This window comes from Hemitrygon akajei, unplaced genomic scaffold (genome assembly GCF_048418815.1).
Source record: "Hemitrygon akajei unplaced genomic scaffold, sHemAka1.3 Scf000063, whole genome shotgun sequence".
Lineage (NCBI taxonomy): Eukaryota > Metazoa > Chordata > Chondrichthyes > Myliobatiformes > Dasyatidae > Hemitrygon > Hemitrygon akajei.
Window position 1 is genome coordinate 1,307,403 of NW_027331949.1, and position 27,976 is coordinate 1,335,378.

Genomic DNA, 27,976 nt, shown 5'->3' on the forward strand with positions numbered 1-27,976 from the left:
ACTTCTTCTCAGGTTACACCGGAAGGCTGTGGAGGCCCGATCGCAAGGAAGGGCTGAATCCCCTTCCTGTTGCCCGTCGAAGGCGGTTCGGGATACGTCTGAGCGATCCGTCTCAGGGACAGATCCAGGCACATCTTGGTTTAAGGGAAATACAAAGGAACGAATCGATCATACCGGCTCGGATTCATGGACGGGTGTAAGGTGAGGCCGAAAATACGGAAAGGAGCGTCGGGAGAGGGAGAACAAGAGGTCGGAGCCGCGGGAGGGTGGGTGAGGAGGCAGCGCCCCGGGAACTCAAGTGCACATTCTCTCTTTCTGTAACTAAACCCTCTCGTTCGTCCTCTATCCACTCTTTTTCCCTTTCTCTTTCATCTTTCATTTCATTCTCTCTCTTTCTCTCTCCTTCTACCCTTTCTCTCCCGCTCTCTCCTGCTCTCTCTCTCTCCTCCTGCCCCCTCTCTCCTTTTTTCTCCAGTCCTGACGGAGGGTTTTGCCCGAAACACCGACTGTTCTCTTTTCCGTGGATGCTGCCTGGCCCGCTGATCGCCTCCGGCATTTTGTGTGGGTTACCTCCCTCCTACTCTCTCATTCCGCTCTCTTCCCTCTCTCCCCACTTCCCTCTCGACCCTCTCCTCCTCCTCACCTCCTCTGCTACCCTATCGCTTTCTTTCACTTTCTGTTTTCCCAGTGCCTGTTGATCTATTCTATCCCTCATCCCCTTCCTCTGTCTCTCCCTCGTCCCTTTCCTCACTTTCTCTCCTGACCCCTGCCCCTGTCTCTCCATCTTCCCACCCCATCACCCTCTCTCTATCCCTCAACCCCTCTCCTCTACACCAATTTTGATGCTTCTCTCTTGCTCTTCCTCACTCTCTTTTGTGTGCCCTCCAACCCCTCTTTCCTTCCATCTCCCCTTCTTGCAATTTCCCCTTCTCTCTCCTGTAATTACCCCCTCTTCCCAACACCATCATTTTCATGTCTTTCACTCCCTCTCTCTCTCTCTAACACCCTTTGTCTTCCTTTCTTTCTGTCCATTTTCCTTTTCTCACCCTTTCCGTGCCTCCTCACTATCTCAATTCTCTTCACCCTCTCTCCACTCTCCATTGTCTTCCCATTCACTCCCCCTACTCTCTTCAGCCCCTTCCATTTCTACCCTCTTTCTTTCCTGCCCAACCATTCCTACCCTCTCCGTCTAGTTCCCCTCAGCCATTCTCCTCGTCCCCTCCTTCTGCTTTCTTTCACTCTCCTTCCCCTCACTGGCCCCACTCCATCTAACTCTCTCTCTCTCTCCCACCCTTCAGCCCATTAAGACTATTCTGGCATTCCATCATGGTGTATTTACTACCTCACAGCTCCCTCCTCTTGCCTTCTACCTGTAACCTTTACGAATCAAAAGCCTCTGCTTTAATTATACCCAATGACTGGGCCACCAGAGCTATCTGTGGTGCCATCTTCTGGCTAAACAAATTCCTCCTTATTTCTGTTCTAAAGGGACGTCCTTCTATTCTGAGGTTGTGCCCTCCTGTACTAGATCCTTTTCCCACTGACTATAGGAATCATCCTCTCCACATCCATTCTATGAAGGCCTTACAATATTCAGCACGTTTAGTGAGATTCTCCTAAACATTCTTCTAAACTTCAGCGACTACAAGCCCAGAGCCAACAAACACTGCTCATACATTAAAACTTTCATTCACAGGATTATTGTTAACATCCTTCCTGCCTGTCCTTCTGATTCAATGGGCATCCTTTGATTTAAGCTCCCAGCTATCATCTTCTTTCAGCCACAACTCAATGTTATGCCTGCCAATTTGTAAATGTGCTGCAAGGTTACCAACTGTGTTCATTTACATCTCAGACCTTCAGTCCTGTATTCATCACCCTTTTCGATTTTTGCCCCCATGTTTCAACTGACCCTACTTTCCCCTATCATCGACTATCCTTCGCAATGCCACTGCAGAAAGCATTTATTTGGATAGCAACTGATGCATCCCAAGCCCTATCACCTTGGTTCCAACCGCCCCTGTCAAATTACTTTAAACTCTCCCCGACAACTCTAGCAAGGATATTGGTCCACCTTGAGTTCAGGTGTCACACTCCCTTTTCGTACAGGTCATCCCTTGACCAGAAGAGATCCCAATGATCCAGAAATGTAATACTGGAGTTTTGGGGTAGCTAGTTGCAGGCAGCCATTGATCCCAGGGGATCACGTGTTGGTGCCTCTGGTGGTCTGTCTCCTTTGAAGAACCGGCTGTTGCCCCTGCAGTGGGCTCCCCCTCTCCACATCACTGATGTATTCCACGGGAAGGGCAAGCGTCGATACAGCCTGGCACCAGTGTCGCCGCAGCGGTTGCCGGAGTGAAGTTGGAAACGACATCAAACTGCTATAGGGACCCCGGCTCCGGATTTCTTCCCCAGGGTTTACTCCCGAAGTCGTTCCCATAGATGGGCGAGCATGGCCGCAAGGCTGCAGAGATTGAAAGTCAGAGTTTTCCTCCTCCTAGACGGGCTACCATCCAAGGCTGACAAGCCCCACCAGCCCGAAGGGGTGGTAAAGATGTTCTTGATCCTAGGTGCAAAGTCAGGAATTGAAAGCCTGAGCTTAATGGGAAATAATATTCCAAATTATGTGTATTGCATTGCTGGTGTTGTAGGTGAGATGGATGAACTGAGCATGGATCAGCACGTGGAATTGTGACAGTGTTAAATATGATGGCAGAATATAGTATTAATGGTAAGACTCTTGGCAGTGTGGAGGATCAGAGGGATCTTGGGGTCTGAGTCCATAGGACACTCAAAGCTGCTGCGCAGGTTGACTCTGTGGTTAAGAAGGCGTATGTATGGTGTATTGGCCTTCCTCAATCATGGAATTGAATTTAGGAGCTGAGAGTCAATTCAGGATCCTGACTTTGCGCCTAGGATCAAGAACGTCTTTACCACCCCTTCGGGCTGGTGGGGCTTGTCAGCCTTGAACGGCAGCCCGTCTAGGAGGAGGAAAACTCTGATTTTCAATCTCCGCTGAGAGGCAGCTATATAGGACCCTGGTTAGACCCCACTTGGAGTACTGTGCTCAGTTCTGGTTGCCTCACTACAGGAAGGATGTGGAAACCATAGAAAGGATGCAGAGGAGATTTACAGGGATGTTGACTGGATTAGGGAGCATGCCTTATGAGAATAGGTTGAGTGAACTCGGCCTTTTCTCCTTGGAGTGACGGAGGATGAGAGGTGACCTGATAGAGGTGTACAAGATGATGAGAGGCATTGATCGTGTGGATAGTCAGAGGCTTTTTCCCCAGGGCTGAAATGACTAACATGAGAGGGCATAGTTTTAAGGTGCTTGGATGCAGGTTCAGAGGAGATGTCAGGGGTAAGTTTTTGTCTCAGAGAGTGGTGAGTGCACGGAATGGGCTGCCAGCAACAGTGGTGGAAGCGGAAATGATAGGGTCTTTTAAGAGACTCCTAGATAGGTACATGGAGCTTAGAAAAATAGTGGGCTATGGGTAAGCCTAGGTAGTTCTAAAGTAAGGACATGCTTAGCACAGCTTTGTGGGACAAAGGGCCTGTATTGTGCTGTAGGTTTTCTATGTTTCTACGTAGCCATTGGTGAGAGTGGGTTGCAGGAGGAGCAGGACGTGCAGCTCAATGTTCCGAGATTCTATGGCTCTGAATTGATTGAGAGGGAGGGATGGTATTACTCGTCACTCGCACTGAGGATATGCTGGTGAAACTCAGGAATAAGAAACGGATGATAGCTAATGGGGTTCTATTATAGACCTTCCCACAAGGATATGGTGAGAAGGCAGGTGTATGAGGTTGAGTGGGATCCGGGATCAGCCATGATGGAATGACAGAGCATACTCGATGGGCTGAATGGCCTAATTCTGCTCCCATGTCTTCTGGTGTGCTTTAGCTGAGCAAATTTGTAGGGCGATATCAGAAGTTGCAAGAAACCTAACATGGCATTGTGTTAGATGCTGCTTTCAGAAGTGGAGACACATTTGCAACATGTCAAAAGTGTTCAGCAAGGTTTCCTTAATCAATATGTAGAAGCCATAAGCAGACAGTGTGATTCAGGATTTCCAACCAGGGAACGAGACAGGCGAGGTAACAGAACTGTGTGTCAGGGGAATGCTTTAGATATAATGATCTGAAATCTATTAGTTTCAAAATAATTCTGGAGGCGGATGGGTTGAGGTTCTACATCGGAGAAAAGCTAGTTTTGATGGCACCGGAAAGGATCTGGCAAGTGGGGGAGTTGAGAGAGGTTGTCTCTGGGAAAGGGATGCTTGGTTAGCGGAAGCCTTTCAGGGGTGAAACTTTGAGAGCAGCAGAGTTCCTGTCAGAATAAAAGGCAAAGCTAGCCTTGAATTTCTGAGAGATGATGAGGTCCTGGTTAAGAAGGAGGAGGAGGAGGTGCATAACAGCAAAAGCCAGCCAGGAAGAAACGTGGTCATTTTGGAGCAGAAGGAGTCATTTAGGAGGGAAAATGGGAGGGCAAAAATAAAATAAGAAGGCTTGAAGTTGTAGCAGACAAGGTGAAGGAGAATCCCAAGGGCTTCTACAGGTATATTGAAAAAGAATGCAAGGGATAGACCTGGCCCTCTTGATGATCAGCATGGTCACCTACACATTGAGCTGCAAAAGATGGGGGAGATCTTAGTGGGTTTTGTTTTTGAATCTGTATTTAACCGGGAGATGGACACAGAGTCCATCGAAATGAGGCAAAGCAGCAGTGAGGTCATGGATTTCAGAGGAGGAGGTGCTCACTGTCGTAGGACAGATCAGGGTGGATAGATGAACGGGGCCTTGCCGGAGACTAGTTCAGAGACTGCAGGGGTCCTAGCAGAGGTATTAAAAATGTCCTTAGACACAGGTGAGTTGCCGGAGGGTGGATAGCTCATGTTGGTCTATTGTTGAAGAAAGGCTCTGAGCTGGGAAATTATAGGCCTGATGTCAGCGGTGGGTAAAGATATTTTAAGGGACCAGATCTATAAGCATATGGACAGACAGGGATTGAGAAAGGATTGTCAGCCTGGCTTTGTGCCTGGTAGGTTGCATCGAACCAACCGTTTAGAACTTATCGGGGAAGTTACCAGGGATGTTGAGACAGTGGATGTAGTCTACATGGACTTTAGCAAGACTTTTGACGTGAAGGCATGAGGGGCATGGACAGGGGTAGGGTGCCAATTGTAATGCCAGAGGCTGGTTAAGAAGTTTCAGCTGTCTGCCCTTCAGGACAAGGATGTAAAATGGATCAGACACTGTCTTCATGGGAGAAGGCAGAGAGTGGTAGCAGACCCTCTCTAACTGGAGGCCTGTGACTCGTGATGTATCAATGATCTGGATGATGGTGTGATCAGCAAACGAGGCCAGACATTGGCAGCGTAATGAGCAGCGGGGAAGGCCACCAAGGCTTATGGCGGCGTCTGGATCGGCTGTGAAGACGGGCTGAGAAATGGCAGGTGCAGTTTAGTGCGGAGAGCTGTGAGGCATTGCACTTCGGGAGAACAAATCAGGGTGGGACGTGCACAGAGCATGCTAGTGCACTGGGGAGTGAGGTAAAATGGAGGGCTAGAGTCATGGGGCACTGCAGTACTGATACAGGCCCTTCAGCCCACAAAGCTGTGCCAAAGATGTCCTTACCTTAGAAATTACCTACGGTTACCCATAGCCCGCTATTTTTCTGAGCTCCATGAATCTATCCTGGAGTCTCCTAAAATACCCTATCGTATCTGCCTCCAGCACCTCCACCAGCAGCCCATTCCATGCACTCACCACTCTCTGAGTAAGAACAACTTACCCCTGACATCTCCTCTGTACCCACTTCCAAAGCACCTTAAAACTGTGCCCTCTCGTGCTAGCTATTTCAGCCCTGGGAAAAAGCCTCTGACTATCCACACAATCAATGCCTCTCACCATCTTACACACCTCTATCAGGTATTGCAATGGAACCTGCATCTATCACATCTGCACCCACCTCTGTGTGAAGAAGCTCCCTCTCCTGTACCCCTTTAATATCTCACCTTTTGCCCTCAACGCCTGACCTCTAATTCTCATCTCAGTGTAAGAGGCCTGTGTGCATTAGCCCTCTCAGTTCTGTATCGAGGTATACAACTCTGCCATTTTCAGAGCTGGAGGCAGATATGGCATCTCCCTTCACCCTCCTATGCTCGTCCCAACGCACACAAATTTTCCACTTAACTCAGGTCCTGAGGGTTCAGCCCTGGGCCCCGATGGTTTTGTGAGACCAATGAGAATGTAGATAGGTCAGTTAGCAAGTTGGGGCGCAGCTCAAGTCTTGGTGTACGCACGGACACTAAGGACAGTTATAACACAAGACACACCAGAATCTAACCAACGATGAGAGTGGGTGGAGAAATGGCAGACAAAAATCAGCCCGGGCAAGACTGAGGTGACAAGCATACGGGGAAGGGATGCGATCAATGGCAGACCTTACGAGAGCAACGACACGCAGAGGTGCTTCAGGGTTGCAGGCCGTGCTTCCCTCGAAGTGGCAACACAAGACGATGGAGTGATGAACCAGGCTTGTGGCTTCATTGCCTCCATCTATCAGGGAAGTGTGTGCAAAAGGCAAGACAGTCGTACCACAACTCAATGAGGCCGCCTTCGACTATTCTGATCTCCCCATTAATAATAATAATTCATTGATCTCGAATGGGAAATTCTTTCTTTACAGCAGCAACATTTAAAATCACACTTAGTAGTGTGCAGACTTAACTAATAGTAAAGTACTGAATAATATTACAGTTGGCCCTCCTTATCCACGGATTCCGCATGCGCAAATTGAACCAACCGCGCTTCGCGAAAACCCGGAAGTGCTCTTCCAGCACTAGTTGTTCGAGCATGTACAGACTTTTTTTCTTGTCATTATTTCCCTAAACAATGCAATATAACCACCATTTTATATAGCATTTACATTGTATTAGGTATTATAAGTAATCTAGAGATGATTTAAAGTATACGGGAGGGTGTGCATGGGTTATCGTGCATCGGAATCGAAAAAAATCGGAAATTCTCTTACTAAATAGGTTGGAACAGGTACGTCCGGTATTATTTAGCGTCAGTTAGTCAAACATTTGTCTTACTATGTAGTATATATTTTACCTTTCTATGCATATAAAACACTTAAGAACGTTATGTTTCAGCGCCGGGCTCGGGACGTTCCCGAGCTCGATCTAGTGGCAGATTGCTATGATGCACTCTCCACCGTGCCGGGTTGACGTGGAGGATCAAAAACCCAAAACCCAGTAATTGTTCCGATCATTGACCGATGTAGCCTAACACTTTTACAATGACCGATGGCGTTTTACCTCTTTCCGAGTGCTTTATTATTTCCACTTCATTTTCAATCGTGATCGTGATTATTTTCGTGATCAGAAACACTGCGCATTCAGAGCTCTGCCGCTGGGTCCTAATGTCCACGGCACTGAGACAAGTTAAATAATGTCTGAGGTTCCGCTGAGTCCCAAGATCCACCAGATTCAGACAGGTTGAATAAGGGACTTGAGCATCCGCGAATTTTTGGTATCCGCGAGGGGTCCTGGAACCAATCCCCACAGATAAGGAGGGCCAACTGTACACACAATAATAATTTACCAATGTGCAACAATAATGCGCAAAATAATTAGACAAACAATATGATGTGTGTTCTCCCGTCACACAGAGATGAACTGTTGTCCGTGCTTCTTGCAATTGGTAGGAAAGATTTCCTGTAGCGATCCTTGTGACAGTGGAGACGAATGAGTCTCTTTGTAAAGATGCTCGGCTGTTTATTCAGTAGCTCATGGAGAGGATGGGTCAGATTGAATTGTCCATAATGTACAACAGTTTGTTTGGTGACGTTCCTCTCACCCACTCACTCACAAGAGTCCGGCTTTTAGCCAAGGACAGATCCAGCCTTTTAGATGAGTTTATTGAGTATTTCTGCATCACCAGCACCGATGCTGCTCCCCCAACATAAAGCAGCAAAGAAGGCTGCACTCAACAAACAACAGACTGGTAGAAGATCTCCAGCATCCTGCTGCTCTCACTGAAGGATCTCAGCTTCTTTAGAAAATGGATTATGTTCATCCCCTTCTTGCAAACAGCCTTGGTGTTGGTTTTCCAGTTATGTTTGTTGTCGAGGTGAACGCCCAAGTATTTGTCCTCCTCCACCACCGCAACGTCTTCTCCCAGAATGCACAGGACTCGTCACAGTCCTCTTCCTATAAAATCAATCAGCATCTCCCTGGTTTTGGCCTCATTCAGGAGCAGGTGATTCCCCCCGCTCCACTCCACAAACCTGTCCGCCAGTCTTCTGTACTCTGACTCCTGCCAATCTCTGATACACCCAACCACCGTGTGAGCGAACTTTTGCAAATATCAAGACCCAGAGTGGTACAGAAGGTCAGAGGTGTACAGTGCGAACAGAGATGGAGACAGGACAGTGCCTTGTGGTGCTCCAGTGCCACCCGCCACCATCTCAGACAGAACTACCAGCCGTACAAACTGGGGTCTATCTGTCAGGTAGTCAGTAATCCAAGAGGTTTGTCTTTGCAGCTTCTCGCTCAGAGGAAGCGGTTGGATTGTACTGAAGGCACTAGAGAAATCAGGTGTCTTCTGTCTGCCCAATACTGAATCAGAATCAGGTTTGTTGTCACCGGCATATGACGTGAGATTTGTTAACTTAGCAGCAGCAGTTCAATGCAGTACATAATCTACCTGGAAAAAAATTATAATCAATAAAATAAATATAATAATAAATAAGCAAGTAAATCAATTACGTATATTGAATAGATTTGTTAAATGATGTGTGAAAACAAAAATACCGGTACTGTATTTTTTTTAAAAAGTGAGGTAGATTCAATGTCCATTTAGGAATCGGAGGGCAGAGGGGAAGAAGCTGTTCCTGAATCGCTGAGTGTGTGCCTTCAGGCTTCCGTACCTCCTACCTGATGGTAACAGTGAGAAAAGGGCATGTCCTGGGTGCTGGGGGTCCTTAATAATGGACGCTGCCTTTCTGAGACACCGTTTCTTGAAAATGTCCTGAGTATTTTGTAGGCTAGTGCCTAAGATGGAGCCGACTAGATTTATAACCACCTGCAGCTTCTTTTGGTCCTGTGCAGTAGCCCCTCCATACTGATTGAGTATTGTGAACAGTGCTGGGCTCCATATGTCTAAGATATTGCAGAGGGTTTACAGGAAGGATGCACAGACCTCGGAGAGGGGGCAGAAGACTTTCACCAGGTGCGGCCTACATGAAAGTTTGTGAAGTACAAAGGAGAGTTTGGAAAAAACTTGGGTGGTTTTCTCTGGAGCGTTGGACGCTCAGGGGAGACCTGGTAGAAAGGATAACATTGGCAGTCAGAATCTTCCCGTCCCCAGGGTAGGAATGTCAAATAGTAAAGGCTGTGTTTTCAGGTGGGGGGAGGAAGTTTAAAGGAGATGAGTGCGGCTAGTTTCTTTTTCACAGAGTGTCATGGCTGCCGGTAATGAGCTGCCAGTGGCAGTGCTGGAGGTAAATATCATGGTTCAAGAGGCTGTTAAGTGGACTTATTAACATGCAGTAAAAGGAGGGACCATAAGACACTGGAGCATAATTAGGCCATTCAGCCCATCAAGTCTGCTCCGTCATGGCTGATCCCTTTTCTCTTACACTCTTCTCAGCCACACTCCCCGGCCTTCTCCCCATAACCCTTGGTGCTGTGTCGAATCAAGAACCTATCGATCTCTGCCTTAAATACACCCAACAACCTGGCCCCCACAGCTGACTGTGGTAAAAAATTCCACACATTCACCATCCTCTGCCTGATGAAAATTCTCTGACTCTCTGTTTTAAATGGACACCCCTCTATCCTGAGGCTGTGCCATCTTGTCCTAGACTCGCCCCACGATGGGAAACTTCCTTTGCACATCTACTCTGTCCAGGTCTTTCAACATTAGGTAGGTTTCAATGTGATTTCCCCCTTCCCCACCATCCTTCTAAATTCCAGTGAGTACAGACCCAAAGTCATTTCACATTCCTGGAATCATCCTTGTGATCCTTCTCCAGTGCCAGCACAAACAAGGGACAATCTGCAGACGCTGGAAATCCGAACAACACACATGAGATGCAGGAGGGACCCAGCAGGCCGGGCAGCATCTCTGGAAAAGAGCAAACAGCCGACGTTCCGGGCCAAGACCCTGGGGGAGAAAAGGGAGGAGGAGTCAGGGCCACAGATGCTGCCCGGCCTGCTGAGTTCCTCCGGCATTTTGCGTGTGTTGGTCAGTTATTGCTCCTGGCTTATTCTTGTCACATGCTCCAAGACGTGCTGAAAAGCTTTGTCCGGCATACTGTTTGTACAGGTCAAACCATCTGAGTAGCTGAGCTGGCATGAGGTACAGCACTGACAATGCAGAATTATGTGTAAAAACTACTGAGAAAAGAGCAGCGTAGGGAAACGATAAAGTACAAAGTTCCTCCCACACACACACACACCTTCCCTTTCTCCAATTGTCCACTCTCCTCTCCTGTCAGATTCTTTCTTCTCCAGCTCTTGACCATTCCAACCCAACTGACTTCACCCACACCCCTTCCCTCTCAGTCCTGACGAAGGTTCTCAGCCCAAATCGTGGACTGCTTACTCAATACTGCCTGAACTGTCGAGTTCCTGCAGCATTGTGCGTGTTTTGCTACATATTACTATATCACACCCTGCAATTCATTTTCTTCCCGGCATTCAGAGTGGAACAAAGAAATACAATAGAATCAATGAAAAACTACACACAAACAAAGACTGACAAGCAACAAATGTGCAACAGAATTCAACAAAGACAGTATCCATCAGTCAGGACCCCACCACCCAGGACATGCCCTCTTCCTATTACCACCATCAGAGAGGAGGGACAGGAGCCTGAAAACACACATTCAGTGTTTCAGGGACAACTGCTTCCCCTCTGACATCAGGTTTCTGATTGGCCAAAGATTTTATTTGTGTGTGTGTGTGTGTGTAACCACAGGTATATAATCGTAAACCAATAACCGATCAGACACGCTGATAGATAAACTCCTGTCAGGCTTCCAGCCGGGTTCAGGTATCATTCACAGCCGGCATTTCAATGGCAAGCTCAGCCGTCATCCCTGGTGAAGATGGCAGAGTCTGGCACCGAAACACCGGTTATAGTCATTCTCTCTACCCGGCCTGGAGCCCGGGAGGAGCTGATTTGATGTACTATTGTGATTTCTAGCTTTCTTTATTATAATGTGTGAGGCCGTCGAATGTGTTAAATCTGATTCAGACTCTGACCGTAGCAATGCAGTTTTCTGAGCCCGGGGCCAAGACGTCTCCCTTCAGCCTCTGATGCAGCCGAGGAAAGAGTTCAAATGTTTCTAGCCTCTCCTTGTAGATAAGATGAGATCAAATTTTATTTATCCTGAAGGAAGTTATTGTTGCAAGGTTGCTCAGTCAGATACATGTTCTCTAAAATGCAAAATGCAAATATTGAGGTATGAAAGAGTCCAAATGTGTATTAAAAAGTAATAGTTCAAAATGCAGAGGTACAATGAAACTTGTATACTGAAGGAAGAGGAGTTGCAGAGTCCGACAGCCACAGGGACAAAGGATCTCCTGTGACGTTCAGTGGTCATCCTCAGTGGAATCAGTCTGCTACTAAAAGTGCGAGGGGTCCTCCATAATGCTCTGTAGCATCTGCAGCATCTACACAACCACCAGGGTATCATGTTCCATCCCCTCCCCAGAGCGGAACCGGCCTTCCTCGTGAGCTTCTCAGCTGCCCCAGCAGACCGTAGCGTAACATCGTCCCAGTCGACATCCCCGACAAGTCCTAGAGTGGTTCAGTGTGGGAGTAGGCCCTTTGGCAGACTGGCCCGGCCCTGTTGAAGGTAGACCTGTTTGCCTGTATGTGCCTCACACAACTCTCTGCCTTTGCTCTCCGAGTCCCTGTCCAAGTGTCTTCTAAATACTGTTGATGGATCTTCCTCTGGCAGCTCATCACCCTGGGTGCAGATGAGAGTCCCTCGGGTTCTGACAGTTCATTCCATGGCCTCCTCGATGAGGCCACACTCAGGCTGGAGGACTAGCGTTCCATCTGGGTAGCCTCCAACCTGATGTCATCAGCATTGATTTCTCAAACTCCCAGTAATGCCCCTCTCCCCTTCAACATTCCCCATCCCCTTTTCCCACTCTCACCTTGTCTCCTTGCCTGTGCATCACCTCGTTCAGGTGCTCCTTCCCCCGTTCTGTCTTCCATGGCCTCCTGTCCGCTCCTATTATGTTCCACTTTCTCCAGCCCTGTATCTCTCTCCCCGATCAACTTCCCAGCTCTTTACTTCACCCTTCCCCCTCCCGGTTTCCTCTATCACCTTGAGTTTCTCTCTCACTTCTCCCCCCACCCCCGACACTCTTTTAAATCTACTTCTCATCTTTCATTCCCCCAGTCCTGCTGAATGGTCTCCGCCCAAAACATCCTCTGTACTCTTTCCCATCGATGCTGCCTGGCCCCCTGAGTTCCTCTGGTATTTTGTGTGCGCCCCACAGGGTCCTGATGGATCTTTCCTCTCTCCCTCTCTCTCTTCTCTCTCTCTCTCTCTCTCTCTCTCTCTCTCTCTCTTCTCTCCCTCTCTCTCCCTCTCTCTCTCTCTCCCTCTCCCCTCCCCCTCTCTCCCTCTCCCTCTCCCACACACACACACACACACACACACACACACACACACACACACACACACACACACACACACACACACACACACACACACACACACACACACACACACACACACACACACACACACACACACACACAAAAAAGGTGTGCAAGTTCCTGACTTCCACAAAGACTGTGTGCTTCCACCCTATCTGAGGTCCTCATGAGATCACGCCTCATTCTCCTGCAGTGGATACACTCCGAGCCCGTTCAGCCTCTCTTTGTCACTGTCGCGTGAGTGCAGACAGCATCTTGGTGAAACATTTTTGTTCTGCGCTGTTTCCAATTTAACAATTGAGCAGATTCAAACAAGATCAGCCTCTCTGGCGAATTGCTAAGCTGCAGCTGCATGCCACAACACGTGCAAAATGTCTGCTTCATTTCTCTCCCCTCGAATCTCCTTGATCTTTCTCCTTTCCTGTAAATTCCTGCAATTTCCAGAGTAACATGTGCCTACTCGAATTAAAAATAATATTGCATTTTGGGCCTGGCACTCTGCTAGTGCACCAAACTTTGGTCTGTCTGCAATTCGTGGTTTCCGCGTGAATTTATTTATGAACCATCTGTGGGACTTCCTCTGAAACCACTTGAGCACTGTTCCTGTCTTGTGGTGAGCAGATGCTTGCTACCTTTCACAAGCATGCCAGAGATCACGGCCATTGGTGTGCGACCGTGCCGTCGGAGGTGTGACCATGCATGGGCTTACAGATCTTTACGGCCTTCCTCCCCCCTCCACAGAGAGAGATCTCCGGCAGAAGATAGCTGCTGTCAGACCGATGCTCTGGTGCACGTGAACGGGCCAGCTCCTGAAACGCGATCCAGGCGAGGAAAGGTAGGTCTGCTCGGCATCTGTGCTCGCAGTGTTGGCATCGTGTGTGTGGGAGGGACAGGAAAAGAGAAGCGAGCAGGTCTCAGCCTACTTGGAGCGTGACTTCCTTGCTTAACATTGACCACCCCATCTTGCAATGAGCCCATGTTTATCCTCTCGAGCTCTGTCCCCCCCCCCCCGTGTCCCACTTCCCAATTCCCCACCTATTTCTCTCAATCTGCCTCTCATTCCCCACCTGTCTCCTCTCCCCATTTTATAAATACACAAAGCCATTTCCCCTCCCATTCTCTCCCACAGCCCTCTCCTCTCTCTCTCCCCCGTCCCCTCATCCCACCTCTCACCACTTTCGTCTGACAGTGAGGAGAGCAACAGATTGAGGTGGCAGATAAATGCGTGGATGAAGAATTAGAGCAGGGGCAGAGATTCAGATTTCTGGATAATTGTGACCTCTTCTGCTGGGAGCTCTACAAAAGAAACAGGTTGCACTTGAATCCGAGATTCTTGAGGGCAGGTTTGCTAGAGCTGTTGAGAGTGTGTAAACTACTATGGTAGGGGTTGGGAACCAGTACGATGGAGCCGAGTGCTGTATTCAAATGTGTGTAGCATTTGGAATAAGGTGGACGGACTCGTGGCACGATTACAGATTGGTCGGTTTGACCTTGTGGGCATCAATGAGTCGTGGCCGAAAGAAGGCCATAGTTGGGAGCTTCGCATCAAAGGATGTACATTGTATCGAGAGGACAGGCAGGAAGGAGTACATAGGTGGTGATGTGGCTCTGTTAGTAAGAGATGGAATTACATCTTGAGGAAGAGGAGTCAAGGGGTCAGAGAATGTTGAATCTTTGTGGGTGGAGTTAAGAAATTGCAAGGGTGAAAAAAAACATATTGGGAAATCATATATAGGTCTCATATGGGAAATCATAAATAGTAGCCAAGGTGTGCGGTTGAGATTGCAAAGGGAGCTGGAAAAGGCATGTAATACGGGTAATGACACAATTGTAATGGTGGACTTCAATATGCAAGGGGATTAGGAAAATCAGGTTGGTGTTGGATCGCAAATGATGGAATTTGTTCCATGCCTGAGAGATGGCTTTTTAGCACAGCTTGTGCTTCAGCCTAGTTGGGGAAAGGGCATCTTAGATTGGGTGTTCTGTAATAATCCAGATCTTAATATGGCATTTTATGTAAGGAGTACAGTACTTAGGAGGCAGTAATCATATTATGGTTAAATTCATACTGCAGTTTGACAGGGAGAAGCACAAGTCACTTGTATCAGTATCACAATGGTATACAGGGAATTTCAGAGGTATTAGAGAGGAGCTTGCCCAGGTGGAGGAGGAGTCTGGCACGGATGTCTGCAGAACAGAGATGACTGAAGTTTTTGGGAATAGTCCACAAGGCACAGGATAGGTGGGTCCCACAGTTGAAGAAGCTCTCAAATCGTAGGGGCTGACTAGGTTAAAGACTGCATAAAAGCCAAGGAAAGGGCATATGAACTAACAAAACTGAGTGGGAAGTTGGATGATTGGAAAGATTTTAAAATTCAACCGAAGACCATTAAAAAAGCTGTAAGAAGGGAAAAGATGAAATATGAGGGCAGACTAGCCAATAATATAAGGCAGGAAACTAAAAGTTTTTTCACATTATAAAGAGTAAAAGAGAGGTGAGAGTTGTGATTGGACCACTGGAAAATGATGCTGGCGAGGTAGTAATGGTGGACAATGAAATGGCAGATGAAAATAATGGGTACTTTGCATCAGTCTTCACTGTGGAAGACACTAGCAGTGGGGCAGAGGTCTGTGAGTGTCAGGGAGCAGGAGTGGGCATCATTGCTATAACAAAGGACAGAGTGCAAGGTAAACTCAAAGGTCTTAAAAAGGACAAGTCATCTGGGCCAGATGGTCTACATAATGAATGATAACGGATGCATTAGCCATAATCTTTAAGGAATCAATTGATTCTGGCATGGTCCCGGAGGGCTGGCAAATTGCAAAGTCTTTCAACTCTGGCAAAAGAAAACAAATTATAGACCAACATGAGGAAATCTGCAGATGCTGGAAATTCAAGCAACACACACAAACTGCTGGTGGAACACTGCAGGCCAGGCAGCATCTATAGGGAAAAGCACTGTCAACATTTCGGGCTGAGAATTATAGGCCAGTTAGCTTAACCTCAGTGATTGGGAAAGTGTTAGAGTCTATTATTAAGGATGAGGTTTTGGGGTACTAAGAGACTAATGATAAGATCAGTCAAAGTCGGCATGGTTTCTGTGAAGGTAAATCTTGCCTGATAAATATGTTAGATTTCTTCAAGCAAGTAACAAGCAGGGTGGATAAAGGAGGGGCAGTGGATGTCATTTACTCGGATTTTCAGAAGACATTTCATCAGGTGCCATATGAGGCTGCTTAACAAGATAAAATCCTTTGGCGTTACAGGAAAGATACTGGCATGGATAGTGGAATGACTGACAGGCAGGAGGCAGTGAGTGGGAATAAAAGGGGCCTTTTCTGGTTGGCTGCCAGTGACTAGTGATGTTCCCCAGTGGTCAGTTTTGGGAACGTTACTTTTCACCTTGTTTGTCAGTGATTTAGATAATGGAATTAATGGCTTTCTGGCAAAGTTTGAAGATGGTACAAAGCTGGGGGGGATAGGTTGTGCTGAGGAAGCAATGCGATTGCAGAGGACTTTGACAAATTGGAGGAATGGGCAAAAATGTGGCAGGTGGAATACAGTGTTGGGAAATGTATGATAATGCATTTTGGTAGTGCAGTCTATTATCTAAATTGGGGAGAAGTTTCAAACATCAGAGATACAAAGGGACTTAAGACTCCTCGAGCAAGACTCCCAGAAGCTTACTTTACAGGCTGAGTCTGTGGTAAAGAAGGTTAATGCAATGTTGGTATTTATTTCAAGGAGAACAGAACATAAAATTAAAGAGATAATGCTGAGCCTTTATAAGACAGTAATCAGGCCACATGGACTACTGTCAACAGCTTTGGGCCCATATCTCAGAAAGGATGTGTTGTCATTTGAGAGTTCAGAGGACGCTCATGAGGATGATTCCAGGAATGAAGGGGTTAACATCTGAGGTTTTGTTCGGCAGCTTTGAGCCTGTACTTACTGGAATTTCAGAAGGATGCTGGGGGATCTCATTGAAACCTACTGAATGTTGAAAGGAGTGGATAGGCTGGATGTGGAGAGGATGTTTCCTGTGGTGGTGGTATCCAGAATTCAAGGGCACAGCCTCAACATTGAGGGGCAACATTTCAGTACAGAAGTAAGGAGGAATTTTGTTAGCCAGAGAGTATTAAATCTGTGGAATGCTCTGCCACAGACTGTGACGGAGGCCAAGTCCGTGCATATATTTCAGTCAGAAGTTGATCGTTTTCTGATCGGTCAGGCCATTAATGGATATGGCAAGGAGGTAGAAGTAGGGGGTTGAATGGGATCTTGTATCAGCCATGATGGAATGGCAGAGCAATCTCGATGAGCTGAATGGCCTTGTTCTGCTCCTATGATTAATGGTCAGATGTTTTAACCTCCTTTTCCCCCATTCCATCTCCTCCCCACGCCTCCCTCTCACCCTGCCACGCTCCTCACTGTCACCCCACAACTCTCTCCCTCTCCCTTCACACTTCCCTCTCACCTCACACATCCCTCTCCGCAATACACCTCCCTCTCCATCCACACACCGCCCCTCTCCCACCAATTCTCCTACCTCTCCCCCACACCACCCTCTCCCCCAACTATCCACCCTCTCCCCTACTTTCCTCCCTCTCCTCCTCTCATCCCTCTCCCCTAATCTCCTCCTTCTCCCGCACTCTCCACCACTCTTCCTCTCCTCCCATCTCCCCTCCCCACTCCACCTACTCCCGCTTCTCTCCTCCTCCCGCTACTCTCCCCTAGTCTTCCCTCCTGCTACTCTCGCCTCTCACCTAGCTCTCCTCCCTTTCATTCCACACATCTCCCTTACTCCACAGACCTCCCCTCTCCCACCAATTCTCCTCCCTCTCCCCCACGCCACCCTCTCCTCCTACTCTCCATACTCTGCACGCTCTCCCCTACTCTCCTCCTCTCATCCCTGTCCCCTACTCTCCTCCTTCTCTCCCAATCTCCCTCTCCTTCCATCTCCCCTCTCTCCCCTCCACCTACTCCCACTTCTCTCCTCTTCCTCCCGCTACTCTCCCCTAGTCTCCCCCTCTCCTGCCACTCTCCCCTCTCACCCAGCTCTCTTCCCTCTCATTCCACTCATCTCCCTTACTCCACACACCACTCTCTCCCCCAAATCCGCATATCATTTGATGCCCTGACCATTCTGCAAGCTATCAACTTTTGTCTTCTTTGATTTTGTCTTGTTATGCAGCCTCATGTGCAGCACCTTATCAAACACCATCTGAAAATCCAACTAAATGACATTCACTGCCTCTCCTTTTTTCCCACCCTGCTTGATACTTCTTCCAAGATCTCTTAACAGATTTGTCAGGAAAGATTTCCCTTCACTGAACCATGCTGAGTTTGACTGATTTATCATTAGTCTCCAAGTACCTTGAAGCCTTATCTTTAATAACAGACTCCAACACTTTTGCAACCTCTGAGGTGAGGCTAACTGGCTTCTCATTTCCTTTCTTTTGCCTTCCTCCCTTCTTGGAGTGGAGTGACATTTGCAAATTTCCAGTCCTCTGGCACCATGCCAGAATCAAGTGATTCTTGAAAGATCATGACCAATGCATCCGTTATCTCTTCAGCAACATCTCTCAGGACTCTGGGATGTGGTCCATCTGGCCCAGGAGACTTATCCACCTTAAGACCTTTGAGTTTCCCTCACATTTTTTCCTTTGTAATAGCAATGGCCCTCACACCTGCTCCCTGACACTCACGGACCTCTGCCCCACTGCTGATGTCTTCCACAGTGAAGATGATGCAAAGTACCCATTAAGTACATCTGCCATTTCTTTGTCCCCCATTACTACCCCACCAGTATCATTTTCCAGTGGTCCAAAATCAACTCTCACCTCCCTTTTACCCTTTATACAACTGAAAAAACTTCTGGTATCCTGCTTTATATTTGTGGCTTGTTTGTCCTCATATTTCACATTTTCCCTTCTCTTAGCTTCTGTAGTTGGATTTTAAAAGCTTCCCAGTCATCCAACTCCCCACTCACTTTTGCTGCCTTATGCCCTTTCCTTGGCTTATATGCAGTCCTTAACTTCCTTTCTCAGCCCTCATAATTAAATTAGATATCAAATGCCCAGCTAAACTAATTCCTTCTGCCTACACCCAGTTCATATCTATCGATTTCCTGCACATTCGTGCCCCTTTTGTTTTTGCCTTTCTACCATCCCAAGCACCCAGCCACACCCTGTTTGAAAAAATAATCTTGCCCCGTAAATCTCCTTTGAACTTACCTCCTCTGAACATAATTGCATGCCTTCTGATATTAGGCAGTTATGATCCTAGTGGCATTGTGCTGGGTCGTCTTTGAGCGCTCAGCTAATCCGCCCAGTAAAACTGGGAGGAACTCAACGACTCGCAGTACCGTTTTGTGCAGGTGTACATGGCCTCCTGCCATTTGTTCTCCCTGATGAAGGCAAGCTTGCTGAAAGGCCTTCGTCACCCCCTTGTCCAAATTGCACCTGCAATCGGCTCCCATTGATTTTTGTCGGCTTTACAGTGGGAAGCTTTAATTCTGTTGCATGCCATCCAGGCATGTTGTGTCCGCTGAAGCAGGTGCATCCAGAATCCAAAAGGAAATCAGAATGTAGAATGCAGTGGTACAATTGCAGAGAATGTGTTGTGATGGATGGGTCATAATGTCATTGACTTGGGATGAAGCTGACCTCAGCAAACAAGGTCCATTTAAGAGTCGGGTACCTACATTTTTTGTCCAATGGCAGAGAGGAAGAGGTGCTGGATGATATTAACTGCAGCAGGAAGTGCAGGAGGAGCCAGTGGAAGGGGAAGCTCGTTTTCCTGATGGGCTTGTGCTGAGCACTTGCTATTTCAAGCCTTGACGCGTCGGGATAAGATTTTTTTTGTGGAGGGTCGATGACATGATTGATAATGATCTTTGGGGAGCATTTTGGATTTGCTCAACATTTTCTGCAAGCAGAGCTGCTGTTTCAATCACAGCGTACTTATGGTAGGACCAGGACAAATTGACATTTAGACCCAAGAACTTGAAGCTCCCAAGGGAGCTTCTTGTCATCCCAGCTTTCCAGCAGATTCCCTGCCTGCTTTCTGTCTCATCCTCCCCTCATTGATCAAGCTATTGCAGAGCTAGGTAAGAGCTTCAAGTTCATGGCCAAACATGAGCTAGCAGCTTCCCCATGTCCTGCTGCAATGGTGCTCTGGGACACTGCCATTGTCATTCGGTTTGAGACAAATCTGTCAACAGATCTGGCCCCATTTCTCAGGAAGGATGTGTTGTTATTTGAGAGATTCCAGAGGAGGTTCATGATTCCAGGAATGAAGGGGTTATCATAGGAGGAGTGCTTGCCTGCTTTGGGCCTGTACTCACTGGAATTTAGAATTATGTGTGCGTGGGGGGATCTTTGATCGTACTGAATGTTGAGAGGATGAGATAGGGTGGATGTGGAGAGGATGTTTCCTGTGGTGGGGGTATCCAGAACTAGAGGGCATAGCCTCTAAACTGAGGGGTGACCTATTAGAACAGAGGTAAAGAGGAATTTTTTTTAGCAAGAGAGTAGTGAATCTGTGGAATGCTCTGCCACAGACTGCAGAGGAGGACAAGTCCGGGGGTATATTTAAGACGGGAATTGATCGTTTCCTGATTGGTCAGGGCATCCAAGGATATGGTGAGAAGGGAAGTGTATGTGGTTCGAGTGGGATCCGGGATCAGCAATGACGGAATGGCGGAGTGGACTGGATGGACTGAATAGCCTCATTCTGCTCCTGTGTCTAATGGTCTTATTGTGGTTATTGGGGATGGGGAAGGGGGTCACTGGGAAATGGGAGGGGCCATTGGGATGCCGAGTGGGTTATTGGGAAAGACCAACAGATCAATGATACTGGAGAATCAGTCCTGCTACCGCTTTTGGGAATAGTGCGAGCCATTAGGATCGGAACGCCGTTCGGACTGAGATGGGATCGTCAAGAGTTGCACAGGGGACACTGGGAAAGGGGTGGAGGAAATTCAGAATGGGAGGTGCCATTAGGAATGAGGCTGTAATTGTGAACTGACAGCCACCGCCGGGATTGGAGTTGGATTGACTGGGAATGGGACGGGGCCACTCAGATTCGGCACAGTCATGGGATTTAGGGAGAAGTCCACGGGAATGGGAAGGAGGATGCAGTGGGGGTGGGCAGGCGTCACTGGTGATGGGGCAGTCACGAGGAATTGTAGATGGTCATTGAGAATGTGTTTCGGGGACTTTGGGAGTGGGGGCGGGGTTTATCGGGAGTGAGGGCAGGGACATTCTGAATGGAGTAGTTCAAGACAGACAATGTGAGTGTGAGGGGCAACGGGTGTCACAGCCACAGACGATGCTGCACAGCAGATTCAGCATTTGTGCTCTCCTGAATATACACATTATTTCACGACAGTACTGTATTTACCTCCCTTCTTTTGCTGTCAGTTCGTTTGGATATGGCCCAAGTGCGGCGAGAGAGAGACACACTTAAGCGGGTCGATAGCTCACAGACGTTCATGCCAACAGTATTTTAATGGAAAAGAGGACAATTAACGCTAGGCCAAACGGGGCCGTTAACTAGCACTCTCAAGCATAAAACTAGATGCCAACACTTGCTGCTGAAAAGAATGTCTAAATATAAAACGGACACTGCTGGTCTTCAGAGCCAGTTGGCTCAGCGAGGCCAAACGTGAGTTGGTGGAAAAACGATGCTCGGGTCACGACAAGCGCTACAATGGAAAGAAGGGAGTTAAGTACAGCCATCGTGGGATGACAACTGTCTGACGCGTGTGTATTCGTCAGCGCCGTTGCCGATTCTGCTGCGCTGCCTGGTCCGCGGCTGTGACAGTGGGGAGTAGGGCGGAAGTTAGCCGGACGTGTGACAGGTGGACTCGGAATATGAAAGGGGTCATTAGGACAGGGCTCTGAATGGGAATGGGACAGAGCAGTTGCGAATGGGCGAGTGCTCACCGAAGGTCGGAGCAGGTCCCATTGGGAAAGGGATGGGGCGATTGGGAATGGGGCATTCCTTAGCAATTTCCTCACCGACGTCAACTGTTCCCTCATCCTGACTCTCCCCAGATGCAGCTGAACGGCACCCAGTTGCCAGACGACTGCCGGGACTATGACAACATAATGGAACTGCCCAACTGCAGCGACCACGATCAGATCCACAGACTGCAGCTGGCCTGGCACAGCGTACAACTGGGCATCGGCCTCCCGCTCAACGCCGTGGCTCTCTGGGTCTTCATCTGCCTCCTGGGCCTGCGGTCGGTGGTGACGGTGTACCTGGTCAACCTGGCCGCTTGCGACCTGCTCTTCACCCTGGCGCTGCCCCTGCGGATCTACTACTTCACCACTGACCTCTGGCCACTGGGCAATGCGCTGTGCCAGCTGGGGGGCTCGCTCTTCCAGCTCAACATGTACGGCAGCTGCCTCTTCCTGGCGGCCGTCAACGTCGACCGCTTCCTGGCGCTGGTGCACCCACTCTACTCCCGGCCAATGCGCCGGCGCCGGGTGGCCTGGAAGGTGTGCGGGGTGGTCTGGGCGCTCATCATCCTGGGGTCCATCCCGGTGGCCCTGGCCCACGACACCAGCTGCTGCCAGAGCGCCAACTCCACTGTGGAGGTGCGCTGCTTCGAGAGCTTCTCCAAGCGGGCCTGGAAGATGGAGCTGCTGCCCCTCGTCGTGCTGGCGGAGATCCTGGGCTTCCTGCTGCCCCTGTCAGTCGTCCTGTACTGCTCTGTCCGCATCCTGCACGCCCTGAGCCGCAGGGGGGGCGGCGGGCAGGGGGAGGGCGAGGTCCGGAGGAAGAAAGTGCGCCTGCTCCTGCTGGCCAACGCCGCCATCTTCGTCCTGTGCTTCCTGCCCTACAACCTGCTGCTGGCGAGCTACGCGGGGCTGAGGGCCAAGGACGCAGGCAACACAGTGTTGAGGTCCAGACTCCGATTTGTCCTCCAGATCACAATGCTCTTGTCGAGCTCCAACTGCTGCCTAGACCCGCTGGTCTACTATTTTAGCACAGAGGGCTTCCGGGCTACCTTCCGGCGCAAGCCCCTCGGCCCGACCTTTTCCAGGGCTCCGGGCCAGGGGCGATGGACACTCCTGCTACCGTCCAGGAAATGGCGTGACCGGGCCAGGTCCTCAATCCCCGGATCACCCCCTGTGCAGTTCCAAGTTGTGAGCAAGAACGAGGGGCTGGAGAACGGGGAGGTTAAAGAGGAGACAGGGGAGGAGTGCTTGTAGACTGTGTGGGTGGGTGACCCTTTGATCCCACGATACTTTTTGAGCCAGCCATTACTGTTCAATCTTACTCTCCCAATGAGTCCCACTCTTTCCCACTCACTCCTCTTGTCCACACCCCCAAAGAACCACCCTCCACCATTCCCTCCTTCCCACTCCCTTCCCTTGTCCACACTCCCAAAGAATGCCCTCCAATTCTTCCAATTCACTCCCACTGTCCGCTCTCAATAGGCAGGTACCTTTACCGTCAGAAAAATGTATACAACATACATCCTGAAATTCATTTCCTTCGCAAACATCCACAGAAACAGAGGTGTACCTCAAAGAATGAATGATAGTTAAACCTTTGAACCCCAAAGCCCCCTCCTATGCACAAGCAACAGCCCTCACCACACCCCCACTCCCATGAGCAAAAAAGCATCAGCTCCTTCCATCGAACATTCAAGGGGGTGCAGCAAAGCATCAATAAAGACAGATGTGCAGTACTCCAAAGGCCAGTGGTAGTTCGACATACCATATTATTCTCCTTAATAAGGGAAAAAAAGAGGGGTCCCCTGTTTCACAGAGAGAAGGGAGACAGAACAAACATCACACTGATTCACGATGTTAGAAGTCTGTTGCATCGCTTTTTCCGAGCTCTGCTCCCTGACAGTCAGGCCCAGCAAGGTGCAGGTCTCCAGACACACAGACCCCACCCTGGCAGCTGACCGCAGCTCTTGATGTTCTTCCACGGTACTTCAGTCAGGTGCTCCGGACCAGAACCACAAAATTCTGGCAGTCTGAAGGCGTGCTAGTCTTCCTCGGGATATCAAAAAGCAGCTGGTCCTAAGGCCTTGAGAGCGGGTCCCATTCCCGCAAAGAACTGAAGACAGGGTGCAACTCCGGAAAAGGGAAAAAGGAGATTTCAAAGATAGAAGTAGAGCTGTTTCCAAAGAGGCAAGCAAAGGAGTCACAGTTTAGCACCATCTTGACTTCACCCCGCCCCTCTGCTTCTAATGGAGCCCAACAACCCCTAATCACTCCAATTGCACACACTCCCAATGACCCAGCCTACCCTATCAGTCTGCACTCCCAATATATCCCCCACTCACAATACACAGCAGCCCTTTCTGTGCACTCCACCACCCATGCTCGTAAAGAGTCCAACCCTTTCCACGACCACAGGCACTCCGAACGCTTCCTGCCCACTACCGATGACCCAACAGACACTGCGTTGACTGTAGATCGAAATCACTCAGAGTCTGACGGTAGGGGTGCAACATGCATTCACTTATCTGGACTGGTCTCAAAGTGCGTGAGACAAAAACAGAGATAAAAAATAGGCAAGTCAATATAGTTTCCAGTATCTGCAATCACATCAAATACTTCTGAGACTTTTCATTTGGACGTGGTCCAATTGATTTCAGGAATTAGCAGCTATAAGGAAAGATGGGACAAACTTGGATTGTTTTTTTGTGTGGATTTTTGGAGGCTGAGGAGAGACATGTAAGAGCAGGATAGACAAATGGAATACAGTGTTGGGAAATGTACAATAATGCATTTTGGTAAAAGGAACAATAGTGCAGATTGTTATCTAAATGGGAAGGATATTCAAACATCAGAGTTACAGGGGGACTTGGGAGTCGACGTGCAAGACTCCCAGAAGGTTAATTTAAAGGTTGAGTCTGTGGTAAAGAAGGAAAATGCAATGTTGGCATTCACTTCAAATGAATATAAGAGCAAAATGATAATGCTGAGCCTTTATAAGACACCAGTCAGGCTGCACTTGGAATAGTGTCAACAGTTTTGGGCCCATCTCTCAGAAAGGATGTGTTGTCATTGGAGAGAGTCCAGACAAGGTTCACAAGGATGATTCAGCAAATGACGGGGTTAACATCTGAGGAGCGTTTGGCAGCTGTGGGTCTGTACTCACTGGAATTTAGAAGAATGTGGGGGGATCTCATTGAAACCTATTGAATGTTGAAAGGATGAGATGGGATGTTTCCTATGGTGGGGGTATCCAGAACTGGAGGGCACAGCCTCAGAATTGAGGAGTGACCTTTCAGAACAAAGGCAAGGAGGTGTTTTTTTAGCCAGAGAGCAGGGAATCTGTGGAATGCTCTGGCACAGACTGCGGTGAAGGACAAGTCTGCATATATCTACGGCGGAAGTTGATAGCTTCCTGATCGGTCAGGGCATCAAAGGTTATAGTGAGAAGGAAGGTGTATGGGGTTTAGGGGTATCCAGAATCAGTCATGATAGAATTGCGGAGCAAACTCGATGGGCTGAATGGACTAATTCTGTCCCTGTGTCTTATGGTTGTATGCTCTAACATTATAAGATTACAGGAGGCTACAATGCATCCTTTCTGAAATAAGGGGCCCAAACCTGTTGACAATACCCCAAGTGCGGTCTGACCAGTGTCTTGTAAAGGCTCAGCATTAACTCTCTGCTTTTATATTCTGTAACACTTGAAATGCGTGCCAACACTGCACTTGCCACCTGGACTGAAAATCTTGCTTCTGTGTTGAGCATACAGTCAAAATCTTGGCAGCGGTCAGGTGCTGTACTTTGTGAGCTGGACAGTAAGGGAAAGATGTACAGCATACGGCATTGCTGCCAGGAACAGTGATATACGAGTAATGGGTGTGGGCCAAAAGCTCCCTAGAAGTTGCATCACGGGTATTCCGAGTGGAAAAGCCTGCAAGTAGCATAATTACATTCATTGCTGGGGGCTTAGAGTATGAGACTTGGGATATCATGATGCAGCCATCAACTACTCTGGTCTGGCCATACTTGGAGAATTGGCTGAAGTCCTGGTGGATGATGAGGCTTTATAAGGCTCTGGTGAGGCCGCCCCCTTGGGTATCATGAACAGTTATCTAGGGAAAGTTGTGCTGGCATTGGAGAGGGTCTGAAGGAGGTTCACAAGGATGATTCCGGGAATGAGAGGGTTATCATACGAGGAGCTTTTGATGGCTCTGTGTCCGAACTCGCTGGAATTTAGAAAGGTGAGGGGGGGGGGTAATCTCATTCAAGCCTTTCAAATGTTGAATGGCCCAGACAGAGTAGATGTGGAAAGGATGTTTCCCGTGGTGGGGGAGTCTAGGACAACAGGGCACAAACTCAGGATAGAGGGGCGCCCTTTCAAAACAGTCATGCAGGGAAATTTCTTCTGGTGAATTTGTGGAATTTGTTGCCACAGGCAGCTGTGGAGGCCAAGTCGTTGGGTGTATTTTATGCAGTGATTGATTGGTTCTTGATATGTCATCAAAAGTTACAGAGAGAAGGCCAGGGAATGGAGCTGTGGGCTGGGGGGAGGTTGTTGGTGGGAGAAAAGGGACTAGCCATGATAATATGACGGAGCAGACTCGATGGGCCAAATGACCTAATTCTGCTCCTAAGCCTCATAAGATTATTAGGGGCAAGTGTCGAGCTGTTAGCCAGCATCATTGCTATATTTTCCCCAAGGTAGAAATGCCAAACAGAGGAGGGAAAATGCGATCTGCGAGGCACGTTTTTTTTTCACAGAGAGGGCAGTGCACGTCTGGAATGGGCTGCCGGATGCAGTGGAGGAAGCAGGAACTGTGGATGTGGTGAAGAGAATGGAGGGATATGGACCATGTGCCCAGCCCTGCACTCCAGACCAGAGTGTTTTGTAGATAATAATAACCACGTTTTAATTTGAAATGTCAGCTTTGTAAAACCCTGGTATCTTTCGTCATTTTGTGAGTAAATAAAAGTTAGTAGTTACGCTAAATCGGTTGGTGGGGTGGGGACACGTCTCCACCAAAGGAGGTGTGAGGTGCTACTTCCCTCCTCTAGCCTGCAGTTCACCCTTGGGCAAGGTGTCGCACCTGCTTAGACCCCCCACCCGCACTTCACCGCTCCCTCCCCACCCCCGCCACGAGAGCAGGTACTGGATGGTCATATCAGCAAATGGTGCATTGCATAGGTCCTGGGTACACGACCGCTGATGCCAGTGACAATCTCTGAACAGGGTTGATAATGGCTGGGGAGTGGGTAGAGGGGGGGGGGCAGGGTCACCTGCCTTGTAAAGGCATTGCCCAGAGGAAGGCATTAGCAGGACACTTCTGAGGGGAAAATTTGCCAAGAGCAATCGTGGCCGTAGACAGACCATGATTGTCTGTCCTGTAACATGGCACACAATGATGGTGACAAGTTCTGTGTTTTTTCTCAAAAGAGATTAAGTGTCATTAGCATAACTAGTCTGGTGCAACACTGTGGGGCTGGGAGTCCTGTTCCTGCACTACTTTTCTATATTATGTGGAGTTTAACAATGTATGCCTATGAGTGCAACAATAAAGTTGAACTTCAAGACTGGGCCAGACTGATTCTGACACTTACCACATTGTGATTTGTCACTTTTGCTGTCACTGAATATTTGGGTTCTCCTCACGCGCAGAGAATCAGCGCTCACGAGGATAACCTCGAGTGATCGTCCGCGGGACAGTTTGAAACAATCCAGGTGCCAGCAGGTATGTCCAAACATCAGAGGTCAGAGCAGACACGAGGAAATCTGCAGATGTTGGAAATTCGAACAACACACACAAAATGCTGGTGGAACACAGCAGGCCAGGCAGCATCTATAAGGAGAAGCTCTGTCTATGTTTCAGGCCGAGACCCTTCGTCAGGACTAACTGAAAGGAAAGATACTAAGAGATTTGAAAGTAGTGGGGGAGGGGGAAATGCGAAATGATAGGAGAAGACTGGAGGGGGTGGGATGAAGCTAAGAGCTGGAAAGGTGATTGGCGAAAGTGATACAGAGCTGGAGAAGGGAAAGGATCATGGGACGGGAGTCCTCGGGAGAAAGAAAGTTGGCGGGGGAAGCACCAGAGGGAGATGGAGAACAGGCAGATTGATGGGCAGAAAGAGAGAAAAAGAAACATGTCAGGGATGGGGTAAGAAGGGGAGGAGGGGCATTAACGGAAGTTATAGAGAAATCAATGTTCACGCCATCAGGTTGCAGGCTACCCAGCCGGTATATAAGGTGGTGTTCCTCCGACCTGAGTGTGGATTCATCTTGACAGTAGAGGAGGCCATGGATAGACATATC

At 48.6% G+C, this 27,976-nt stretch overlaps 2 protein-coding genes across 9 annotated transcripts in view; both read left to right on the plus strand.

The window, feature by feature from the left end:
- Positions 1-27,976, plus strand: part of LOC140721874 (lysophosphatidic acid receptor 5-like) — a 100,021-nt gene that overhangs the window by 20,098 nt on the left and 51,947 nt on the right. For 2 of the 8 annotated variants that reach the window (XR_012097493.1, XR_012097492.1), the window contains exons 1-2: positions 64-201; positions 13,438-13,531. The exons of 1 other annotated variant lie outside the window; for it this stretch is intronic. The gene's annotated coding sequence lies outside the window, so the exon portion shown is untranslated. Of the gene's footprint in view, positions 1-63; positions 202-13,437; positions 13,532-27,976 lie in introns of those variants that run through there. 5 more of the 8 variants (XR_012097495.1, XR_012097494.1, XM_073036699.1 and 2 more) reach the window with 4 other exon arrangements.
- Positions 163-27,238, plus strand: LOC140721875 (lysophosphatidic acid receptor 5-like). Its single transcript, XM_073036702.1, has 3 exons — positions 163-201; positions 13,438-13,531; positions 21,760-27,238. Exon 3 carries the CDS (start codon positions 21,760-21,762, stop codon positions 22,921-22,923), a length of 1,164 nt encoding a protein of 387 aa, XP_072892803.1. The 5' UTR covers positions 163-201; positions 13,438-13,531; the 3' UTR covers positions 22,924-27,238.